Source organism: Watersipora subatra, chromosome 9, assembly GCF_963576615.1.
Source record: "Watersipora subatra chromosome 9, tzWatSuba1.1, whole genome shotgun sequence".
In the NCBI taxonomy this organism is placed as follows: Eukaryota; Metazoa; Bryozoa; class Gymnolaemata; order Cheilostomatida; family Watersiporidae; genus Watersipora; species Watersipora subatra.
In genome coordinates, this window is record NC_088716.1 from 37,211,864 (window position 1) to 37,234,111 (window position 22,248).

General features: G+C 32.6%; 1 protein-coding gene across 1 annotated transcript; it reads right to left on the bottom strand.

The window, feature by feature from the left end:
* Positions 1 to 7,956: 7,956 nt before the first annotated feature.
* LOC137405024 (uncharacterized) lies at positions 7,957 to 21,031 on the bottom strand. Its single transcript, XM_068091249.1, has 12 exons — positions 20,967 to 21,031; positions 20,145 to 20,259; positions 16,794 to 16,941; positions 15,819 to 15,956; positions 15,125 to 15,252; positions 12,964 to 13,057; positions 12,109 to 12,194; positions 11,133 to 11,267; positions 10,327 to 10,481; positions 9,718 to 9,802; positions 8,981 to 9,095; positions 7,957 to 8,192 (listed from the first exon to the last, which is right to left on the bottom strand). The coding sequence occupies exons 1-12, from the start codon at positions 21,029 to 21,031 to the stop codon at positions 7,957 to 7,959; spliced, it is 1,500 nt and encodes a 499-aa protein (XP_067947350.1).
* Positions 21,032 to 22,248: the final 1,217 nt, after the last annotated feature.

Here is a 22,248-nt window from a genome sequence, read left to right on the forward strand (position 1 = left end):
ACGCTGTCAGAAGAAAATATCTGTTTTAAATGTTTAAAACTAAAAAAGCGGTTACTTCATCATCATATTTGTCAAACTAAAAAATCTCGAAATATCTTTATTTTCTCGCAACTGGTCTGCAAGTTTTCAATATCTTATGACAAGCTGCGTTTTATGTTCCTTTTACTATGGCAGCTTTTTAACCACCCAATTACGTTTAAATACAAAAATTTTGATCTGATATTTGCAGCTGCTCATCTTGAAATTCACTTCTCACATTTCCTCCACCAAAAGTCAAAAGAACTCATTCCCTTCCTCTCCATCTCTCAACCTACTTGAGACCCACTGATGTACATATAGTTTAAATTGCTAGGAATACTTTTGTATGTCTGCATTTAACAGAACGAAGACTAATACATTTGCATTGACAAAATTTAAAGTTAGAAACTTTCAACAATTGTAAAACTTTCCGTGAAATATCCATGAGTTGAAAGAATGTGTGAGAGCCACTTTAATTAATATGCTAAAACACAGAAACCATTGCGCTGTGGTCAGTCAAATATTGCTAAATGATTTGTCATGTTTGACAACTTTCCAGCTTACAAACTTTTTAACCAACAATGTTTTCTTATACAAGTTTTGAAGAATCTGAATTATTACAAAACATCGGTTTTTACAGGTCACTATATAACTAGGTCTGGAGTTATCCTCTTTTTAAAAAGGATATTACCAGCTGATCATGGGCAGGCAACCGCCACCCTGATGTATATTCACAGCTATCAAGTACAGCACTATTCTGTGTGCTCAAGCCATGTTCAAATATTATCATATAATGTCAGGGAAATTACTAGCTGATGTTACTCCGTAGCTGTTAGTGCAGTTACCTGAATCAGGGAGATCATTCGTATCATTAGTCAATAGTTAGTAAGTAGATTGATATAGACTAGCCATTTATAATCATATATATCTATACTATACAGTAAGAGCGGGTTGTAGAATGGCTCTAAATACAGTTCATATTTTTTGTTTTCGTCAATGTTCTATACTACATGTAGGATACTTCTTTCATTCGCTCTTTCATTCGCATCTCATCAGGCAAATAAATCAACTTGGTAATTTCATTTCTTTATCTGTATCATTTTTAGCATTAAATCAAAATTAGTTATGAGTGAACGTTTTAATTATTATGTCAGGTTTCAATTTTTAGGCTATAACTTTCCGAAGTTAGCTAACTTTCCAAATCTAAACTACCTGCATCTCTTTAATACAAAAGATAAAATTACTCAATTCTAGCTCATTGCATTCTCATTTTGACAAAAAAACTTTTCATAAGTGTGTTGTGACTAAAAATAAGTTTTGTTTTACTTCCACAACCAAAACTTTGCAAGATCTTTAACATTATTGCTTGTTTTCATAGTTTCTAATACCATCTAATACTGACAAGCTTAGCAGGTGCTATCAGGTGTCATCTTTTAATTGATTATCTCCTACGCTCTATATAATATAACTTATAAGAAATTTCTCTTCATCAGGTTAATAAAGACAAAAAAGTACATGTATATTATGTATAATCGGGTTGTTATTATATTAGTCTATTAACTGTACATAATTAATATTTATTGTAATGAAACAAATGTATTAGTTTATGTTAAAGATGTAGTTACACCGAAATTTAGTTGATTATATCAGAAAGTATAAGTATCATCCTATCGTTTGCAGTTGTTTCTGATTTTTAAGGTGACCTGACTGCTAAGACGCTTCAAGATTAAAATTGACAAAACTTTATTGCTATTAAAACGCTTAGAAGAGAAAGATCTGCTTAGACTTGCTTAAAATGATGTATATAGTGAGACAGTCTTTCTTTATCTTTTATATTCACATCAGCTTTAGTCTAGTTCTACACGACTGTATTGACATATATTTTATTTTGTATTAGATCATGATTGCTAAAATAAAATTTTTAATCTAGCTACAGATATATTATTGTAGGTTTCTCAAATGTCTCAAATAAAGTTAATTACAAATTTGTCCTATGAGTTTCCTCTAAATGCTGTGTTAACATCTGAGTACCGAGTCTACAGTAATTAGGTTGTTGAGTTAACTTATTTCATCGAAGCCTTTGTATCAACAAAGTTCTCAGTTGCTACTCACACCGGAAACTAGTTACAAAAAAATAAGCAAGCCGAATTATTGAAAAGAATGTTCGAATATTCGGTGAAACCAACTGCATCCATAAAAAGTCATGTATAGTCAACGTTATCTAGTCATTATTAGTATCAATTTGTAGAAAAAGATTTTCTTGCAAGATTTGGTTAGCGGATTCGGGTACAAAACCAATGGTTTTTTGAGTTGATCAAAATAGTACCGACAAAACAACATCAATTTCTTTTAAATCAATTAACCAATCAATTTTGGCAAAAAGTTCATAAAGCCATTCTTGCACCTGACTGGCGATTTGTGGCGTAGACTCACCTGTTTTCAATTAGTAGTGCGGAGCATAAAATTTCTTTAGTAGCTTCTAATATTTGATCCGTTGGAATGGATTCGAGCTATGCAAAAGTACTTACCAATACAGCTCTGATTACACTACATAAACCAACATGCAATAACATGACATAGAGCCAAGCAAATGTTTCAACATATCTACTAGTACAAGTAGAATTCTATGGCAGCCACAGCTAGCAAAAGCTTTTTTAACAATGGGCTATGATGTCGTAACGTAACTCCAACAATCAGTTCTGATAGTTGTGTGAATTTCAAACGAGCAAGATGCGTTTTAATGTTGCTGTCTTCGCTGTCTCTCCTTTGCTGCTCATGTTTGCTCTGAAGATGCTACAAGTAGTGGTAACAACAGTGTTGAGTCTGGTGCTAGACTTGCTGATGTGTGTCATCCTTCCATACACTCTTCTCTATATCACACTTTGGTGAGTACTCATAACATAGACATTCAACTCTAAAATAGATGCTAATTCTGGTTCTGATTTCTAAATAATCTTTGTAAACCTTAATAACTAAAACTAACTTAGCTGATTGATCTTAGATGAAGCCATATTAGTTTTATTAAATATCTAACTGGATTTGATGCTATGCACTACGTGATGTCATGACACAAAGTATAACAGGGTTATGTAATGGGAACATGAAGCATAAATGTAGTTGTCTTATCATTGCTGTGTAGCTGTTCTCCTAGTATCCTCCCTATAAGTCAATTGTGTCAGTGGTGAGTATATATTTTACATGGGCAGACAACACCCATATAACAGACATATAAAATGTTATTATTGCAGGTATGCAGCAGATAAGATATATGGAGCTGTTGATCAATTTATAAAAACTGTACAGAAAAACTCAAGGAAAGTTCAGTTAAGGAAGTCTCTGAGACATGAAATACGCAATTCAAAACAGGAAGTTATTAAAGATGAAAAGGTTCAAGAAGAGGATGTATTCAGTGAGTAGAAGTCGTACAGAGTTTTTATATTTTCATGAAGTAAAAATTAATATTGAGATTCCTACTAAATTTGTTATAGTCTGAGAGTAAGAAAATAAAACGGGTTGATATGTTTGATAATAATTTTTAACAGGTCACTAAATTTAAATTTTCAGCTTTTCGTAACATTTTAGGTTGTAAACTAAAAAAAAACAATCAAATAATAAAATACAATCAAAGAATTATGTAAAATATAAAAAGACTAAACATTAACAGAAATCTGAGGTTCTGTTAATAATTAATTGTTGCAGCACTAATAATTAACATTTGTTCCAGGTTTTTATAAAGAATATATTATTATAAAATAGTTTTTTTTACTAATAATAAAGGTACAGTTAACAGCTGCAATAAGGTATCCCATAACATACTACAATGTTCAATAAAAAAGCATAATGCATGTTTTCATTGAAAAAGTTATATATAATTCATAACTTAATATAATATATGCATTTACATTCAGTGTGATAGTGTGATATAATGGATTATAGCGTTGTATAATTGTATAGTATATTGTATAGTATGCTAGAATATTTACTATAAGAAAAACTGAGTCTGTCCTCCATTTGTTTGTCTGAACCCACAGTAAGTGCGTTACAAAAAAAAAATTGCACAGGGTTTAAATTGATCCTAGAACCACAGCAGGATATTCATATTTTCAGTTACACAGGCTACCACAACATTACTCTAACACCTATCCAATTCTGAGAATAATTATACACATACTTATTATGCATGATGGTCTCTCACAGCATGACGAGACTGTCAACGTAATAGCATAACATAGTATGGCAATTCAACAAATAAATAGCTTTGATGGGAGGCTACTGCGGCTGCGCGATAGCTCGATAGGCCACTGCGATAGTCGGTAGTTGTCTTCTCTAGTTGTTAACGAATAATAAAAAATAATATAACCCGATAGTTTTGCTAAAAGCTGTAGTTAAAAAGCCTCTGAGACTTAAAATTATCATCTCAGAAATATAAATTGTTAAAAAGTTTAAGAATTATCCTATAGCAGCACAGCATAAACACAGTCACTACAATCACTAACAATTTGAATATATCTGGAGACAAAGTCTTACGTTTAGCAAAACATTCTTAACATCTTAATGAGATCTACTAAACTTTCAATGAGAAATACTTCCATGAAAGTCATGTAATTGTAAACTTAAAATCATGCAGACAGGCAAGCATACATGCATGCAGATAGATGCTCATCCATACGTTATACGTTGCATATGCGTCTCCTGGCTTGTAAAATGTTAGATATATATGAAAATTGGTTATTGATTTATACACTCTCCATGATCATACATACAACAGCCTCCTATTCTACTTGACCAAGAGAACTAAACAGTTACTCCATCATGCAGAGCATTGAGTTTCAGTGTAAGATACCAATAATGTGTTTATGCATTTAATTGGAGTTAATGTGTCACGTACACTAAGTGTAAGTACAGTATGTTTAAAATGCTAGAATTTACAAGCATTAGTTTGATCATACCTTATATTAGTTAATTAAAAATACTTAGAAGTTATATATAGCAATAATATGGTAGTTCGGTAGTTCGGTGGTTCGATAGTTTAATAGTTCGATAGTTTAATAGTTCGATAGCTTGGTAGTGCGGTGGTTTGATAGTTCGATAGTTCGGTAGTTGGATAGTTCGGTGGTTCGGTGGTTTGATAGTTTGTAGCTAGTAAGAAATATGTGATTAAGAAGACTAATCTTCACAACTAATAATATTTGATATTATATTTATATATAATATATTAATATAAATATAAATTATATATATATAAATTATATAATATTTGATTTATCTTAACCTTACTCACCAGCCAAGGCTGACAATAGCCAGAGCTGCTCTCAAATCATCTCAAATCATGGTGATTTGAATATTTGACTATTCGAATATTTGAAACAAATCATTCAAAGCAATTCAACAGATAAAAAGCTGTGACGGATGGCTACATGGCTACATGCTATACTGTAGTTTTGAAACAATGTTGTGATGTCTTTCTCATAGGTTAAAAGTAACTAAATCATTGTAATATTGCTTGCAGGAAGAGCTATGATGAAGCCAGTTATGGGTATGACAGCATTAGAAGTGTATAACCACCGTGCAAATTCACATGCAGTTAGCAATTATTCTGGTGATACGAAAACTGACAATGGAAGAAAAACAGGAAGTCCCGCGAAAACCGTGAAGGCATTTGCTGAGGGAATTAAGGATGAGAATGGTCAAAGTATTGCAAGTGACGCTAAAATGGAACCGAGAGGCTATGCAATTGTATGTGATGATGAAACCGAAACAAACGTGGACAGTGAGTGGACAATGATTGAGGATTTGCTGCCTTTATCATCAGATGACACTGCCAGTATTCTTAAGAAACATAACATGAGACAAACTCTATTGTCATGTTTTGGTTGTTCTTCTTAATTTCATCTATTTATTTATTTATTTATAAATGTTATCTCAATGGGACTGCAATGCAGAGCCAAATATATTATATTATTGATGCTACACGGAGTTGTTACTATTCCTACTTAGTGAATTGCTGTCCCATACATATATATAATACACAGGTGTTAGATATTCTCATATACAGGTACATAATCAGAGTGCTGCCAGGTCATCTCTAGTATCCTAGACTATACGTGACACATTGTGATCAATGCTGACTTTGAAAGTACCCTAATAAATGAATAATTAAATATAATATATAACTAATATTTACACACATTGACAAGACATGATGAGGTGTAATCAGCCTTTCTCTGTATTTTCAAGAAAAGGTTATGCTTCATAAAAAGCTGTGAGAAGTAAGATCTATTCCCAAATGTCAAAGCTGGAAAATCAGTGACAAAAATCCCGAAACATCTTGATTCTTTTAGCAAATAGTCTGCAACCTAGTCAATTCTAACTTACTGCATTCTCATTTTGACAAAAAAAATTTATCAAACGTGTGCTGTGACTGAAAAAAAAGTTTTGTTTAACCTTCACAGCCAAAACTTTACAAGATTTTTAATATTATCGCTTGGCTTTATAGTTTTTTATACCATCCAACACTGACACGCTTAGCAGGTGCTATCAGGTGCCATCCTTTCATTAATCATCTCCTACACTCTATATAATATATTTGACAAGAATTTGCTCCTAATCAGGTTTATAAAGATGCAAATGTACAAGTATATTGTGTATAATCGGGTTGTTATTATATTAGTCCATTAATTGTGTATAATTATTATTAATTTTAATAAACCAAATGTATTAGTTTGTGTTAAGCTAGTAACTATGGTATTTAAATGATTTGGTATTTAGCTGTTTTCATTGTACAACCTCAATTCTGCAAGTCAACAGCACTATGAAGAGTCTGCGGGTCACAAATATGTTTGAATAATGCTGGTACTTATGATCAGTGTTATCCTGTCACATCTGATTTGTTATTTTTACTGTAATAACAGCAGCGACAGTCTGTATGCTTTCTTCATAAAAAATTACCTCATCCAGGAATCAAACCCAAGGCTTCAGATCCAAAAGTCAAACACGCTACCACTAGACAACTAAGAAACCTTGCTCTGTAATGAAATAAGTATGGGTATCTGATTGCACATGACAGTCTCTCATGACGCAGGAGACTGCTGAGGGCACAAGTAAAATATAATGGCATAGCAAACAATTATTTCCATTTCTATGCTTTGAACAAAAGTACTGTAGTGCAATATTAACATCTGTTGAAAATACAAGAGTGTTTAATTACGCCTGTTCACTTTATATTATAGTATATTCATACTATTGCATACACTTTATAAACACAAAATAGTTTAGAAGCATCAAGACTGAGATAGATAGCACCGCAAAAAAGTGAAAAATAGGATTCCGTGATAGCAAAAGTGAGACAACTTTAAATAAAGCTCATAAAATGTTAGAAATATTTCAATTATTTCATATGATAGTGTCGTATTGCGCAAGAAAATTAAGTTGGAAAAAAAGAAGCAATGCAAGAAAGAGTTATAGAATATTGAAGTGTAAAAAATAGTCTCTCTTAAAAAAGTTACAAATATGTCAGGAATATATACTAGTAGGTGACTACAAAACTGTAAGCTTATAGTTTTTCTTAATGCCTACGTTCCTATTAATAAATGTTTGAATCATACGATGCTGATGATGGGCTTTTCATTTTAGGCTGACACATTTCATTAAAAGACTCATGAATGTGTTTGAACCAGAAGTTGACTGTATCTATTGGAACTTATAGAACATGCTTAATTTTAATATAACTTCATCTAACAGTTTTAAAAATATATTAATTCTAATAATGATTATACTAACAAGTAATTGAAGCATTTGTGTTCTTTTTGTCTGTGATGCCATCATATGACTAAAGCGGAAAGGCACAATTTTACATTAATCTAGTCAAAAGTCTTTTTTATTTATGTAATGTCTTACATAAAAACCTAGAAAATCTAAAACCTCAGCTAAAAACCTCAGCTAAGCATATTTTGCGGGCACGGTCACATTGAGCCCGACTCGTTCAACAAGTCCTAGAGAACTCAGCTTGCTAACGCAGAGCTGATCAATGAAGTCCATGGCTATGTTCGCATCTGATATCTCTCTCACTCTCACTCCTGTCTCAGTTGGCAATATAACTTTTCCTGTTTTCTCTATTCTTTCCTCTACGGCTTTCCTGAGGCAAGTTCGATAATCCGTTCCCACCGGGTGGTAACCTGAGAGCACAGAAGGCATGACATTCGATGCGTTTCAAATCACAAGCGCACTACATATACATCGGCAGCAATTATTCACCTCAAAAAAACTGAAATAAGAGCAAATGTTCCACATTACAAGTTGCTTTGTCAGAAAAGAAAGACTATCATGTTATGTCTTATCTAACTATTGCTAGATCAGTTTAACAATATAACATTTTTAAAATTTTTACGTAAAATACAAGATACAGTAAACAGTTAAATACTGTTTATAATATTAAAGGTTGCTTTCTAAATCTGTTATCAACAAATGCTGTAATAGGTTATATTAACATTACTTGAAGCTCATTCTTCTAGATATAAATATGTTATGGAATGCGGAAGTATTGAACAAGTAGATGTAATGATGCAGCATTCAGAAGCCATGTTGGTAGAAGGTTACGGCATCAACAGATATAATGCCTTATTTGTGTTATATTAGGAGTCTTTTACAAAAATGAAGACTATTTATCTTTTTCATAAATGCTACAAATGTGTAAGCCACTCGCAAGGAAAGACAGTTACATAGCCTTCTGTTTAACTTTCCTGAAAATGTTGGCTAACTGCCCAAAACAAAGCTACCTGATAGTTGAAACTACTAAATGGTTAATAATTTTCGTTTTAATTGAGCTGAGGAATTCTAAGTACTTTTTCACTCAGGCTGCAGTTCAATAGACCAACAAAACTCCCAAAAAACTAAAAGCATGTTCACATATTTAAACTACCCAAGGTATTTAATGAAATATTTGTAGATGTCCCTGTGAACTTACGAGATAACTTGATAGACTCAGTTCCTTCCACTTGAGGAGCCATCCACAGGCTATCCCGATATTTCTTTAGGCCAGTTGCAGAGGGACAGTAAACCATCCATATGAGTTCCAGTACCTTTAACAGCATCTCGTACTAGTTTCTGACAATCAACTTAGAATTTAGGTAGATGGTGCTCATTATATTTTATATGGTTTGATATCTGTTTATTCGCATATATTTAAAATTTTCTAGTTATAGGTTATGATGTTGATTGAAGATGTTCAAGGAACCTCATATAGGATGATAGACTTTTACAGTCTCTCAGGTTATTACAGGCTAATATACTTCACCACAGGCTATTAAAAATGATCATACATTACAAACTTTGATGAAAATCTAAGACTGTCACAGATGATAACAGACACATCATAATGTCTCAGATCATTGAAAATTCTTGCAGACTATCACAGTGGCGGAATATTTGTAATTCATTGGAATTACACTAACTGTCATGCACTTTCACAAATTCTCAAATGTTCAATGCATTATCACAGGCTGAACTTCACATATTTTAAATCTTTATTTTGTTCTTATGTAGATAATATTCTCATATTGTACAATAAAACACTTCAACTCGCAAAGTCCGTAAGTAAGTTATAGAAACATTTATATGTAGTATTCTAGGGAGAACTAACAAAAGACAATAATACAATCTGACAACATGTCAACATTAAGTACTTCTAAAGCTAATTCTCACCTCATGTTTGAATAAACCTCGCCTCTCATCACTGCATATCATGCCATTCTTTGATGATTTTTGTGCATAGTGACAGAGTGGACAACTCTCTACAAGCAAAGATGATCTGTTTGTTTTCTGCTTTTCATTTAATTACCTCAATAAGCTAATAGTAAGTTTAAAATGATAAAAAGTCAGTGCTTCCACCACTTCTGATATCATCATTATACAGAGAAAGTGCTAAAAAGTATAAAAATGTGAGTAGCTACATCAAATATAGCCTGTTGAGGTAATATTATTAAGGACTGTTACAACTCGCCCCCAGCTGTCACAGACTCACAGAATAGAAATGTTTTAGTGTCTTATTATTAAACATGTGGCCAAATCAATCATTTTTAACACTTGAAATATAGTCTACTGTTAATCTATAGCTGGATTGGTGATATTGTACAAGGTTATTTGAGCACGTCTAAAAAATAGCAAAACTAATTTTTTTTAATTTTAATACAGTATCGATAGTGAAATTTAGATTTCTGGTTACCTGTTAAAGCAGAATGATTTACACTAAAACAAGTACTGTGCAAAGGAAAAAAAACTTATGGTGTTCCCAATTATTACAAAACAATTCACTTACTAAGGCACATCTGTCCCTGGATAGCTGACTTGATAGTTCCCAATGTTTTGTACTCAGATAGCTTCAGAACTTTATCTTCAGCTGAGGCTATGTCTAGAAGATATCGTTGATCTATTTCTTCATCAGAGCAAGTCACAGCAAACATGGTCACCTGGAACATAGATATACTAAAGGTTCATATTTTTAAGAGATGAAAAAACCATTTTTTGTGAAAGATAAATAACTCAAATAAGATTAAATTAAAGAATTACAAATTGAATTTATGCATTCAGCTCATACACAAAATTAAATTCTGAGTTTTTGTATTTGTAGGAAAAAAGTTTGATCCTAAAAGCAGACTTGTTTACTAATTTTTCGTTGTATTACTTAATAGAGTTTTAAAGTAACATAGACCCGTAAGTTATAATAATAGTTCCATAGAAAACCCCTAAATGGCTCTATAAGCAAATAATTAGTAATAAGTATTAACTATTATTAATACTTGCAATAATAAGCAATTATGTTTCAACATTACTTATTGAAGCATAAAATGTGTTTGACTAAGTAGCGTTTGAGAACTTCTCTTATTGCAAGTAACTGGAAGTTGAATACTAATATATCAATAAAAGGAAGGCCAGTGGAAGGAAGCGCCTTGACCTCTGCTGTTAAGATACTAAAAAGATCTTCATGACTTTTATTTAGTTAAAGCTTTATTTACTACTTTGATATATAAAAGTAAAAAAAGATGCTCGCGTTAAAAAGCTATGGTTGGCCACGCTCTGCTACAACTTTATAAATTTATGGAATTAAATAACAAACTTACATTTAATGAATCTTTAGCAAATTCTGACCACCGATTAGTCAGTTGTGTATGGTAACACTTCCCATCAGTGAATGCAAAGCAAATCTTGGGTACTTGCGCTCCATCACGAATATGATCATTCACAGTGTTAGCTTTCTAAAAACCAAGCATTTATTTGTATCTTACTAAGTATGCAGCTCTATAACTATAGCATAGGTAGGAGGACTTGTCATTGAACGACTATAGTAAAGGAGTATTAAACTAGGGCTTTTACGATTGCACATCGAATAGTACATCCAATAATTTTAAAATTGATCATCACTGAGCCAAAATATCCTCAAAGAAAGTTATTTCATTCTGGTACCAACAGATCAACAAAATATAATTACTAACAATTACTCAATTATTTTTCATTGGTCCATTGGCTGAAAAAAGCGCACTTTCAGTAAATAAGGATTTTTATAGAGGGTTTTTGCGCTCTCTGTGTCGCGAAACTGCTTATATTCAAACTGTTATATTCAAAGATTTAATGAGCGATAAATTACAGCTGCACTTGAAATTTGTTTCTCGTAAATGCTTTTTAAGTGAGGAGATGAGGAATGGGATTTTATAGCTGCAACTATATAATAATCAATTTATAAATGCATCTTGGAAACAACATTTACACCCATATGTAACCTATGAAGTCTTTACTATAATATTAGCCATGTATGTTTGTCGATCTTTCCAGAGCCACACTAAGGGCATTAGGAAAAAGTATTTCCGCTCACTAGAATCTAAGTACAATATTCCATTTTGCGGCCAAGTAAATCTGGACCATCGTACAGCATCATGGATTAATTGTGCACAGACTGATTACACATGATGATCTCTCATGGTGCACTGGACTCCCAGCACACCAGTTATGATACAAGTTGTTTACTAGATGCAACCATGATCAAACTTGACCCAATCAGCACCAACACACTAATTCTGCTAACTATTCAGCCCACCCTACCTTTATCAACTCTGTCATACATCTGAGAGCAATATCTGTCCTTGTTATCTGTCCATATGAGCCAACCGTCTCGTATGTTAGCTTTCCTGTAACATCATAGATTGTCAGTCAGAATGGTGGTCTACCTAGTATCTTTATTATAATATACTGAAAAATTACAAACAGTAGAACTTATTATAATTTCCAAACATGAATTTACAAATATCTGAGATATAATATGTTATAATGATATAATATGATCAAATGTTGGATTCTACAGTAAGTTTAAATGCATGATTTTTTGTTTTTAAACGATTAATTTTTAATTAGAAGGCAAAATATCTGTAAAAAATAAAAAATGAATGATATATGTAAAACAGTTAACAAAAATACATAAAAACTAAGTTGAGACTTAATTTAGGTTAAAATAAGTCGCGTATTTCTATTTACTTTCATCTCTACTTCTGAACCTACTCATTACCAACCCTCAACTTCTATCTATAGTCATGTCTCTGAAATAAAGTACCGTAACATTAAAACTATTTTTATTTATTATTTGCCTTGATAATTTAGTTATTTTATACAATTATTTTTTGTGTGATTTTATGGAACGCTTTTGTTTTCATGCTACAGTGTAAATTTCTGAAGTATTTATGCTTTTGATTTTTTTTCCAATAGAACAAAATGAATGAAATTTAGTGTATTCTTATAGAAGTATTTGTTTCAGCATACAAATCTGACATACAAAGCTAATTTCAGAACATATTAGCTTTATGAGTAGAGATTGGTCTGTACATGATACTGTTAGAGTAGAGATTGGTCTGTACATGATACTGTTAGAGTAGAGATTGGTCTGTACATGATACTGTTACAAACCTAATTCAGTGAGAAGTTCATCTTTGCTGCCGTAGGAGTCAAAATCAATCACTCTGAATACGTCATCATTGTAAGGGATCACTGCCACACGTATCTGAGAACAATGGTAGAAATTTTGATCTTATTTTAATAATAATTAAGTCTGCATAATATGCGATATGATTTTCACATCTAAAAAGATGGATGTGTCTTCATAACGGGTAACTCCAAACTCGATGGTAATTGCATCGTGGCATTTTACATCTTATTATACAATATTACAATATAAGCATACTTAATAGTTTATATGTAATTATATTGTATTATTATCATAACTTCATACTATAGGCCTAACTATTACAAACCCTTTTGGAAAAAAATTTCACTCCAGATTTTTAACAACTCAACACAGTTTTATTTTTGTTATACTGGTTACTAAGTAACACATATTTATTAGGGTGCAATGACTTTAAGGGTTTTTTAGTTTTACTTCCAACAGTAGTCTTGTATTAAAAGCTACTGTTAGATTGCTTCTTGTTTCTCATTCTTTGATATTGTAAATACGGCTATATGAAATATAATGTATTGGCATGAAGGACATCTCTAAGGCAGAACTATGGTACGTGGCTAAAAATAGAAACTTGAACCTGGTTATTGGCAATTGTTTAAACACTATGAATGCCACTTGGGTTACGCTTCTAAAATAATAAAAACCGAAAGTGCATGTTTTTCAAAATGTATTGGTAAAAACTATTTTAGATCTACTTACCTACGGTATACATGTAGAGAAAGTAAGTTAAAGTAACCTTTAGTTCTTTCCATTACATTACAAGTGGTTGAACACTGTTTCGTATCACATATAGTTTGACAACATCTTAAGTTACTTGTATTAAACATAATTATGTTATACATACATTTTGTGTTACTCACTTTATCAAGCGACACAGTACTTTATTACAAATTAATATATTAATAACTTTTTTACACCATAACTGCCAGATATATTTAAGGTTGGCTTGCAACAAAATTTACATTACAGTTATATGGGATCAAAAGATTCACCATGTTTTACTCTGCTGCGTTGTAGGTGCCAAATACATGGAAATGTGATTACCAGCTCTTAAAAGCTCAAAAACGAACAGTTAATCGCAGCCATCCCGAAACTGCCGTAGATTAGAATCTCTTTCCAAAACGGCTCAAATGGGATGTAAATTAACGAGATGGCTTCCGTTAACACTTTCATGCAACCTCATTCGTCGAAATATTTTCACATTTACTATTACTTTTCGCATTTAATAAAGCCATGTCTATTGGACCTTACGCGTCTATTTCATTATCATTGTAATGCTGTCACTTTCAGCACTGATATCTTATAACCTACCGTGAAAATTTGTGTAATTTTTTAACCTTAGTTCGAAGGAGTGCATATAAAATGACGAGATATCTGTCATGTTTATCAGAGACTCTGATAAACAAGACGAGCCTGTTGGTCACCTGAGATAATTAAAAAGTGCTGCAGAAAATATTCGCGCTATTGGCAGGAAGTATGGGTCACATGATCAGATTACGACTTGCCGATTAGACCAAGACGAAACAAAACTGTAAAGTAGCGAGCATCTATATTTGATATGAAGTATTACAAATGATTATAAGAAAACCCGAAGTGTTTGTCATTAACTAATGCTACGAGACGTTTTATATTGAGCCTTTCATTGGCCTTTTAGTTTACGTGAGAACATCACGTGACAAAACAATAACCAAATGTAATGACTACGTCAGAGAAATAAACTGATTCCAATTCACAACTGTTTTGTGATGGTGGCGATTAACTGTTCGTTTTTGAGTTTTTAAGAGCTTGTAATCACATTTCCACATATTTTGCACCTACAACACAACAGAGTAAGACATGGTGAACCTTTTGATACCAAATAACTGTAATGTGAATTTTGTTGCAATAAACCTTCAAAAATTTCTACATTGACAAGTATGATTTGGGTAACTTCATCTGAAAGATTTACTTTTGTTCTATTTTACCATAATTATATATACACATCATATCAATTTCTAGTATACAATATGCCAAACTTTATCGTAAAGTTTTATATTATATGGTGCTATATAAAATTTTGTTCCTAAATTATGGTGATTGAACTCTGTGTTGATATATTCCTGTGAGACATACCCTATCATATGATACTTCACAGTGTCCAATGATATCCTTGATAAGGCTCAGCTGCATACCATAGACAGCGCTGCCAATACTTCTTGAACAATCCAATAGGAAGACAACATCTGACTGTACACTGCACCCTGTAAAGTAATGCTATTTAGATTGTCATTCTAGGTGGTACGGGAGCAAATAGCTAGTCAGTGTTTGATACAACCTTGGAGGTCCATCTTGTTAGAATGTTCAGTTTCTTGGCAATTTGCCATAATTTCTTTTTATTTCATTTTTTGATTTAGCAGAGTATTTTTAAGGAATTTCAACTTGTTGGTGAAGTGTAAAAACAAAAAAAATGTTTTATCAAAGCCATTACCTGTTGAGTACAATCAATAATTGAGTGAACTAACAATTACTTCAGATATGTGTTTTATTTTAGAATTATTTTACCTTGTATAATAATTTACTTTATTGTGGAAACAACTTCTATTCACTCTAACTCATGGATTACTGCATAGATGTAAATTATGCATATAACACAGTTTATTGTGTGGGAGTTTTCTTTGTGCCCCTCTGCTTCCTGCTTCTTGTCCGGGTGACATGTTTTATCTTTTCTGTAGTGATATCATTAACTAAATCTGTAGCGCCCTTTGGCAGCTCAACATTACCAACATTAACAATTGGAACACAGAAAAGACAACTTCTGATGCTTTACCTTTAAACACTGCCCTGAATGCTGAGCTCACTTCCTTCTCAAGAGGAAAGAGACCACAATTCCTAAAGAATGGCAAAATTTGTTTTCTCGCGAGTGTTTGATCATCATCCTTCATCTCATCAAACACCCCTTCGTACTCTAAAAAATATAATTTCATGAATAGGCTAAGTTTAAAGATATTTTTGTGCGCAGGAACATTTTAAAACAGTTGCATAGATCTATAACTAGCTGTGATGAACCCAAACAACAATACTATGAATCTAATCATAGTATTAGGGGTACTTGCATTTACTGAAACAAGCACATAGCGTGTCTATGTGTGTGATAAAATAGATAAACTTAAAACATGCACTCAGATAATCAGTAAGACAGGAGCTTTTTTAAATAAAACAAGTAGTCATTATAACAGCCAATAAGGGAGCTCGGGTATAATTTAAATTATTGAGTCACACTAAAAACTTTCCTACTTTCCAACTTGTTGTCAGTCAATCTGAAGGAAATTCTGGTTCCACAGGAGAAAACCACGAGCACAGTTTATGTAGCAGCCGTTCATTTAAAAGACAGTAATGCAGATAGTATCTGATCCTTGTACCACAGATATAGTGTGGTTTCTGCAGTACTTTACAGCACCACTGATAAGACATTGATAATACAAATAACTATCAACTACCAAACACAACTTTTACAAAATGTCTAACAGCTGTCACTGAGTGTTTAAGGTGGTTTGAGAGCAGCAAAGTTTATTTAACAATTATGGTTACAGAGCAGACAGCTTTACCATAATCAAGAGTCACTCCTTCTTTAGACAGTTTATAACTGTCCAGCACTCTTGAACAGTAACAGGGGTCAATAACTAACACCATGTCTTGTTATTATTGGTATGTAAATGATTATTTACTTAAATAACGATAAGAATTATTGTTGGATATATTTACATGTACATTATTTAGCTAAATACCTTAGAATTTGACTTACTTTCTTTTTTAACCATGAAATTTTCAATATCCTTGTAGGTCACGGGACAACTTGGCTTTGGCTCTCCACATCGCCTCTGTATTCGAGCTAATAGGGCCTTGTACTCGCTGCAGAATGCCTTCCAGTTAGTGCCATGTTTTGACATTGCCTAAACAGAGATGAGACAATATATGTATTATCATAGGATGAGAGAGAATGTGTAATGAATGCATGGTGGGGTGTGGCAGCATATGGTGTCATGAGGCTGCATCATTTATTACTATTAGGAACAAGGGCATGGGTTCTTGCAAAAGCAAGGCAGGGATATTATTTGAACATGTCAGCCAAGAGATGCATAACAGGCAGAAAGTTACAACTACATGGGGAAGCGGGGGCACTTTGGGACACTGGGTGCATTGGGACAGGGCAAAAATTCAAACTTCAGCACATTGTGTAGTTGTAATTCTACTCACCAGAATGGGGAACTAGCATCACTGCTCAGCCAGATTAAATTTGCCCACTTTGCATGAAGGAAAGAATTTTGGTGAGTACTTATTCATTTTTCTATAGCAAAAGCAAATTTTTTGGCTGAATTGATTTTGCTAATTAAGCATGAAACAAATACAGCAGAGTAAAAATTGTTAGTTTATGAAAACATACCGTTCTGAACTTCAGCTCAGAACATTAATATCAAATTGGGCTTGTAAAATTTTTCCATAGAAATAGTCTAAATCTTTTGACTGCTGTCGGGGCACTATGGGACAGGGGGGTGCATTGGGAAACATGGGGTGCATTGGGACATGTCCCAATGCACCCCATGTTTCCCAATGCACCCCCCTGTCCCATAGTGCATGGGGACACATGGGGTGCACACATGGGGACACATATTGGGACACATGGGGTGCATTGGGACATGTCCCAATGCACCCCATGTGTCCCAATACACCCCATGAACTATCTTGCCATTTTGCATAGCTAATTTACATTGTAAGGAAATTTAAATACTGTACTGTGCACTTTTTAAAGGCCATGTCAGCCTTAGCTATAAGTAACAAGGATCAGTAACTGTTATTTGCTTTAAAAATATATTATGAAGTTTTATTACAGAGAATAATGGCTCTCAATCGAAAACCAACCACATGCATTAGTCATAGAGATGAGCATATTACAGCTGCTGAACCACTGGTGTTAGATGAACAATCTATATTGCGAGTAGCAGCTACCAACTTTAACTTCAAGAAGTCAACACTTTTGCCTCATGTTGCCAAAGCAAAGAATGCAATTGAACAGGACCAATATCTAGAATATATCTGCAAATAGAGCTGCAGGTTTTAGAGCAATTGGAATTTCACCATACAGCCTGGATTTTTTTACAGAATCGGACTTTTTGGCAGCAAGTGTAGCTGACAAAAAACTTCCAGCGACTGAATCCAATAGCGCGGCAGAAACGATGCTTTTACGGGCAGCTAGTAAGCCAAACATACTTTCCACTTCAGCAGCTAGCCGAGTAGCTAATCGAGACACATCAATTACACCAGAGCAGCTTCGCCTGTTTCCGAAGATACCGGCTTGCAAAGGAAACCACAAAAATCGCGTTAAATTAATCATTCTGCTTTCTAGTCCAGCTAAACTCACTGCTAAAGGATCTGAAGAAGTAAACATCAACAAAAGACAAAGATTGAGATATCCAACTTCTGAGACATGGGACGATGCTTTACTTTACAAATGTTGATGAAAGATGCGATGTTGATGATACACAAGTTATCATGATCTTCCCCGCCTACTAAGTACGGTGGGATTCAGAGACTGGCAAAACAGTTTTCCTTTGGTGTTGATTTAAGTCAATCCATTTAGATGCGAACCATATAACTCTAAATGCATAGGCATATTTGTGCCTATGCAAATTATGTTTTAAATGAATTAAAATATTTGAAATAGACTTGTTTTTATTGTTTCATACGACTAAAGTTTTTTAATATTTTAGAAACTTACGATTTAAAAAAGATATCAAAAAATAGAAATGTATTTGTTGTTTAGTGCTACTACAGTTGTTTAATATATAGTCCCAATGCACCCCGCTGCTGTCCCAATGCACCCCGATATCGGGGTGCATTGGGACAGCAGAAAGATATCAGAAAAATGATGATAAATTGTAAAATATTCATCCAATAGTATTACTATTATAACAAAAGATGCTTAACATAATACTTCATAATTTACTTGAGTTACATATAAATTGCTATGAAATGGCCCATTTGAATGAATAATGTCTGAATTTTGTCTCAATGTCCCCCTGCCTCCCCTACTCATATAGTTATTTTATACAAATACAGGCTTTTTGTAGCACTATTTACACTATTCCTTTATACGTGCTGATACAATGGTTATCGAATAGGCTGTTATCGAGTAGGCCTGTCTTGCCAAACAGGCCTTTTATCTTACATTGTTTTACTCTAAGGCATTTATCTTTCTTTTAAAACTGGTTCACAAAAAGTTATTATTCATTATTTCTTACTGATAATTTTTTATAATTAATTAACAAATAAACATTTGCTGCTTAATTATATCAGTTATAAACTGAATCAAAAGTTTTAGTTTTAACAAATTATTTTTAGAAAACATGCGCATCAATATTTGTTAGCAAAAGGATAATCATGGAGTTTTGATGTAAACTTTTGTAAATATATTTATTTTTATATGATAGAGTTCAAAGTAACACGAATTAGATTTGTCATGATGCCTTTACTTTGACATCTTCACTATTAATAAGTTATAATATTCTTTTCAAAAAATCCGCTCTATTAATTTTGTTTTGACACAAAAAAGTTTATTAGTTCACCAAATTATCATCATATTGATAAAATATTCTGCACTTGAATGTAAAATGACAGCTAAACATAACATTTTTTGAAAAAAAAACGGTGTTTACAAAAGCATACAGGGTTTTGATGTTAAACTATTGCTAGAAGTCACAAATAAACTAATCTTTCTTAGATATCTTGCAAGTTGCTGTATTAAAGTTTTTTATAAAATGGCCAGATAATGATAAATAAAATTTATTATTATGTTGCATAACTGCCATTTAAGTTTTTAGGCACTTTCATACATTTTACTATTTGTTGAAATATAATAGCAGAGTTATTCACACTTTTTAACTTTACTTATTAAAAAGGTTAGTTACAACTTCACACTCTAACTCAATAATTTGGTAAAAGTGCTTTAAAATTAAATTATTTTTCATAGTATTAATATTAGTATTATTATTATTGGATAGTAAATATTTTATTAAAATTCTGGCACAATTAGAAGTTGTCTTGACTTGTATTGTTTATGAGACTAGGTGAATAAGTTTGCAACATGTTATATACTTACTCTGTTTTTAAGATTTTGTATTCGTCTCCTGTCTAGCCAACCTTTGACAATCCTCTGAATAGATATGGCAGCATATTTTTTCTTTTGCTTTTCCATACTCCAATCAACAAACTTGCTGTAATATGATATTTGATCAATTTAGTTTTAAATACTAAATATGTTTAATTGCTAAATATAATCTAACTATTTTGCATATTTGTCTACCAATTCAAACAGTATTTGAAATAAGGGATCTAATGTTTGTCAGCAGCATTGATAACTTGATAAAGTAGAGAAAGTGTACATTTGTTTGAGGTTAGAAAATATATAATTCCTGAACAATATCTCGGATATTAGTTGGCTAATGTGAAAATTTGAATTAAGTAAAAATTGGTGAAAGACTACTGGTCATTAGTAGATGTAATCTGCCAAAAATACATAAATATCAAAAATACACACGTTAAAGTAAAAAATGTGTACAAATTTCACAATTTGCATTAGATTAACCACACTTGACAAATTCTGTAAAAAATAAATTACTCACTCAAATACATTGTTTGTGTTGTCAGATCCAGAGGTAAATAGCCTTGCTTTCCAACTGTGTTCATTTGCTGCTTGCTCTCTGTAACAGCGAGGAACTAAGGGTATTCCTAACAATTATTAGCATGAGATCCCAGACTATTAATCAATTATGTCATGTTGACCGTGAGCTAAACTTTAAGCTATAATATCTATTGTGCATTCATCATTGTGTAAATCATTCTTGTCATTATAATAGAGAAAATGTTTTAAGTTTCAGCCAGGAAAACTGTCTAAAGCAAAGTGACAAACGTAGGCAGGTACCTTGAAGTAACAGGTGCTGTTCTAGGTCTCTTTTTTACAGACTTCTGAATGGCTGATTGTGCCATCTCTTCTTTTAATCTAAATTTCATGGAAACATCAATTGACAAGTGATATGGTGCGTACAACATACTTTGTGTCATAAGTACTGTGCAAATGTGCTTTTAGAGGTTTGTATCTACATATAGTAAGTGTCACTAGATGATGTTTCTTTGACTAATAGAGCAGGTGTCTTATATTACAATTGATTGCAAGTGCTTCCTACATACTGTTGTGCAGCTGCAGCTTCTCCTGTTTCTATTCTCCTTTTTTGAGTAGCAAATTTTCCTTGTTTTAGCTTTTCCATCAGCCAGACTTGGCAGTTGTTTTCCCACAAGAATTTCATTCCATTTGATGGACCGTATTTCTGTTTGCTTGATCTGCATGGCCTGTCATAATGAAATATATTGAATAAGATGAGGCAGTACGGTGTATTTTATTTTATGGAATGTTAGTTAAAAACTATATTGTAATTTTAAGACTACTATCAGTATGATGGCCTAGGAAAAAACTATTTGTACTCTGATATAAATGTTTTTGCTTTCTTGTTTCTTGTAAAAAAGTGTCTTGTAATAATTATCTTGTAAAACAATTAATATAAATATTTTAGAACAATAATGTATATAGTATATTGTATCATATTATAAATGAATTTATAATATATGGTATATGTTGTACATACATATACTAGAGCAGTTACCGGCGTTGCACGGGTATTAGAAATCAGCTTATAAACAATGGGAGGTAATTGTTACTTGCTATTATCTACCACTTGCTATTAGCCTGGCACATTACCAATGAATAATTTGAGTAAGCTTATTAATAAGAGCTAACTACTTGTTCTCAAGAATGAGCATGCATAAAAATTACCGCACGCCCTCCATTATGTTAAGTCGTAACAAAGACGGGTAGCGTATTTGCATTTATATAACGACAGATATCGACTAATGCATTCACCAAGCTCGTGTGGCTTAATTGGTAAAGCTTAGGACTGTCAAATGGGAGGGTGTAAGATCAAAACTTATGCAATCCGGATACTTTATTACAAGATTTGAATAGCTATAACTCAACAAACACAGGCACACCAACTTTGAAAAATATATATAGATAATATGGAATATATAATATTTATAATACATAATACACACATACATGTTATATATATGTTTAAATGTATATTATATATTTAACCTATAGTATAGCCAATCTGATGATTATTGCTTTGCAATATGAAACTACTAGTAAT

Coding starts and splice junctions, on each gene's coding strand:
- LOC137405024 (XM_068091249.1), bottom strand. CDS start 21,031: ATGGCACAATCAGCCATTCAGAAGTCTGTAAAAAAGAGACCTAGAACA. Junction 20,260..20,966: donor ACAGCACCTGTTACTTCAAG/GTACCTGCCTAC, acceptor ATCATATTACAG/CAAGTTTGTTGATTGGAGTA. Junction 9,803..10,326: donor GGACAGATGTGCCTTAGTAA/GTGAATTGTTTT, acceptor GCTTGTAGAGAG/TTGTCCACTCTGTCACTATG.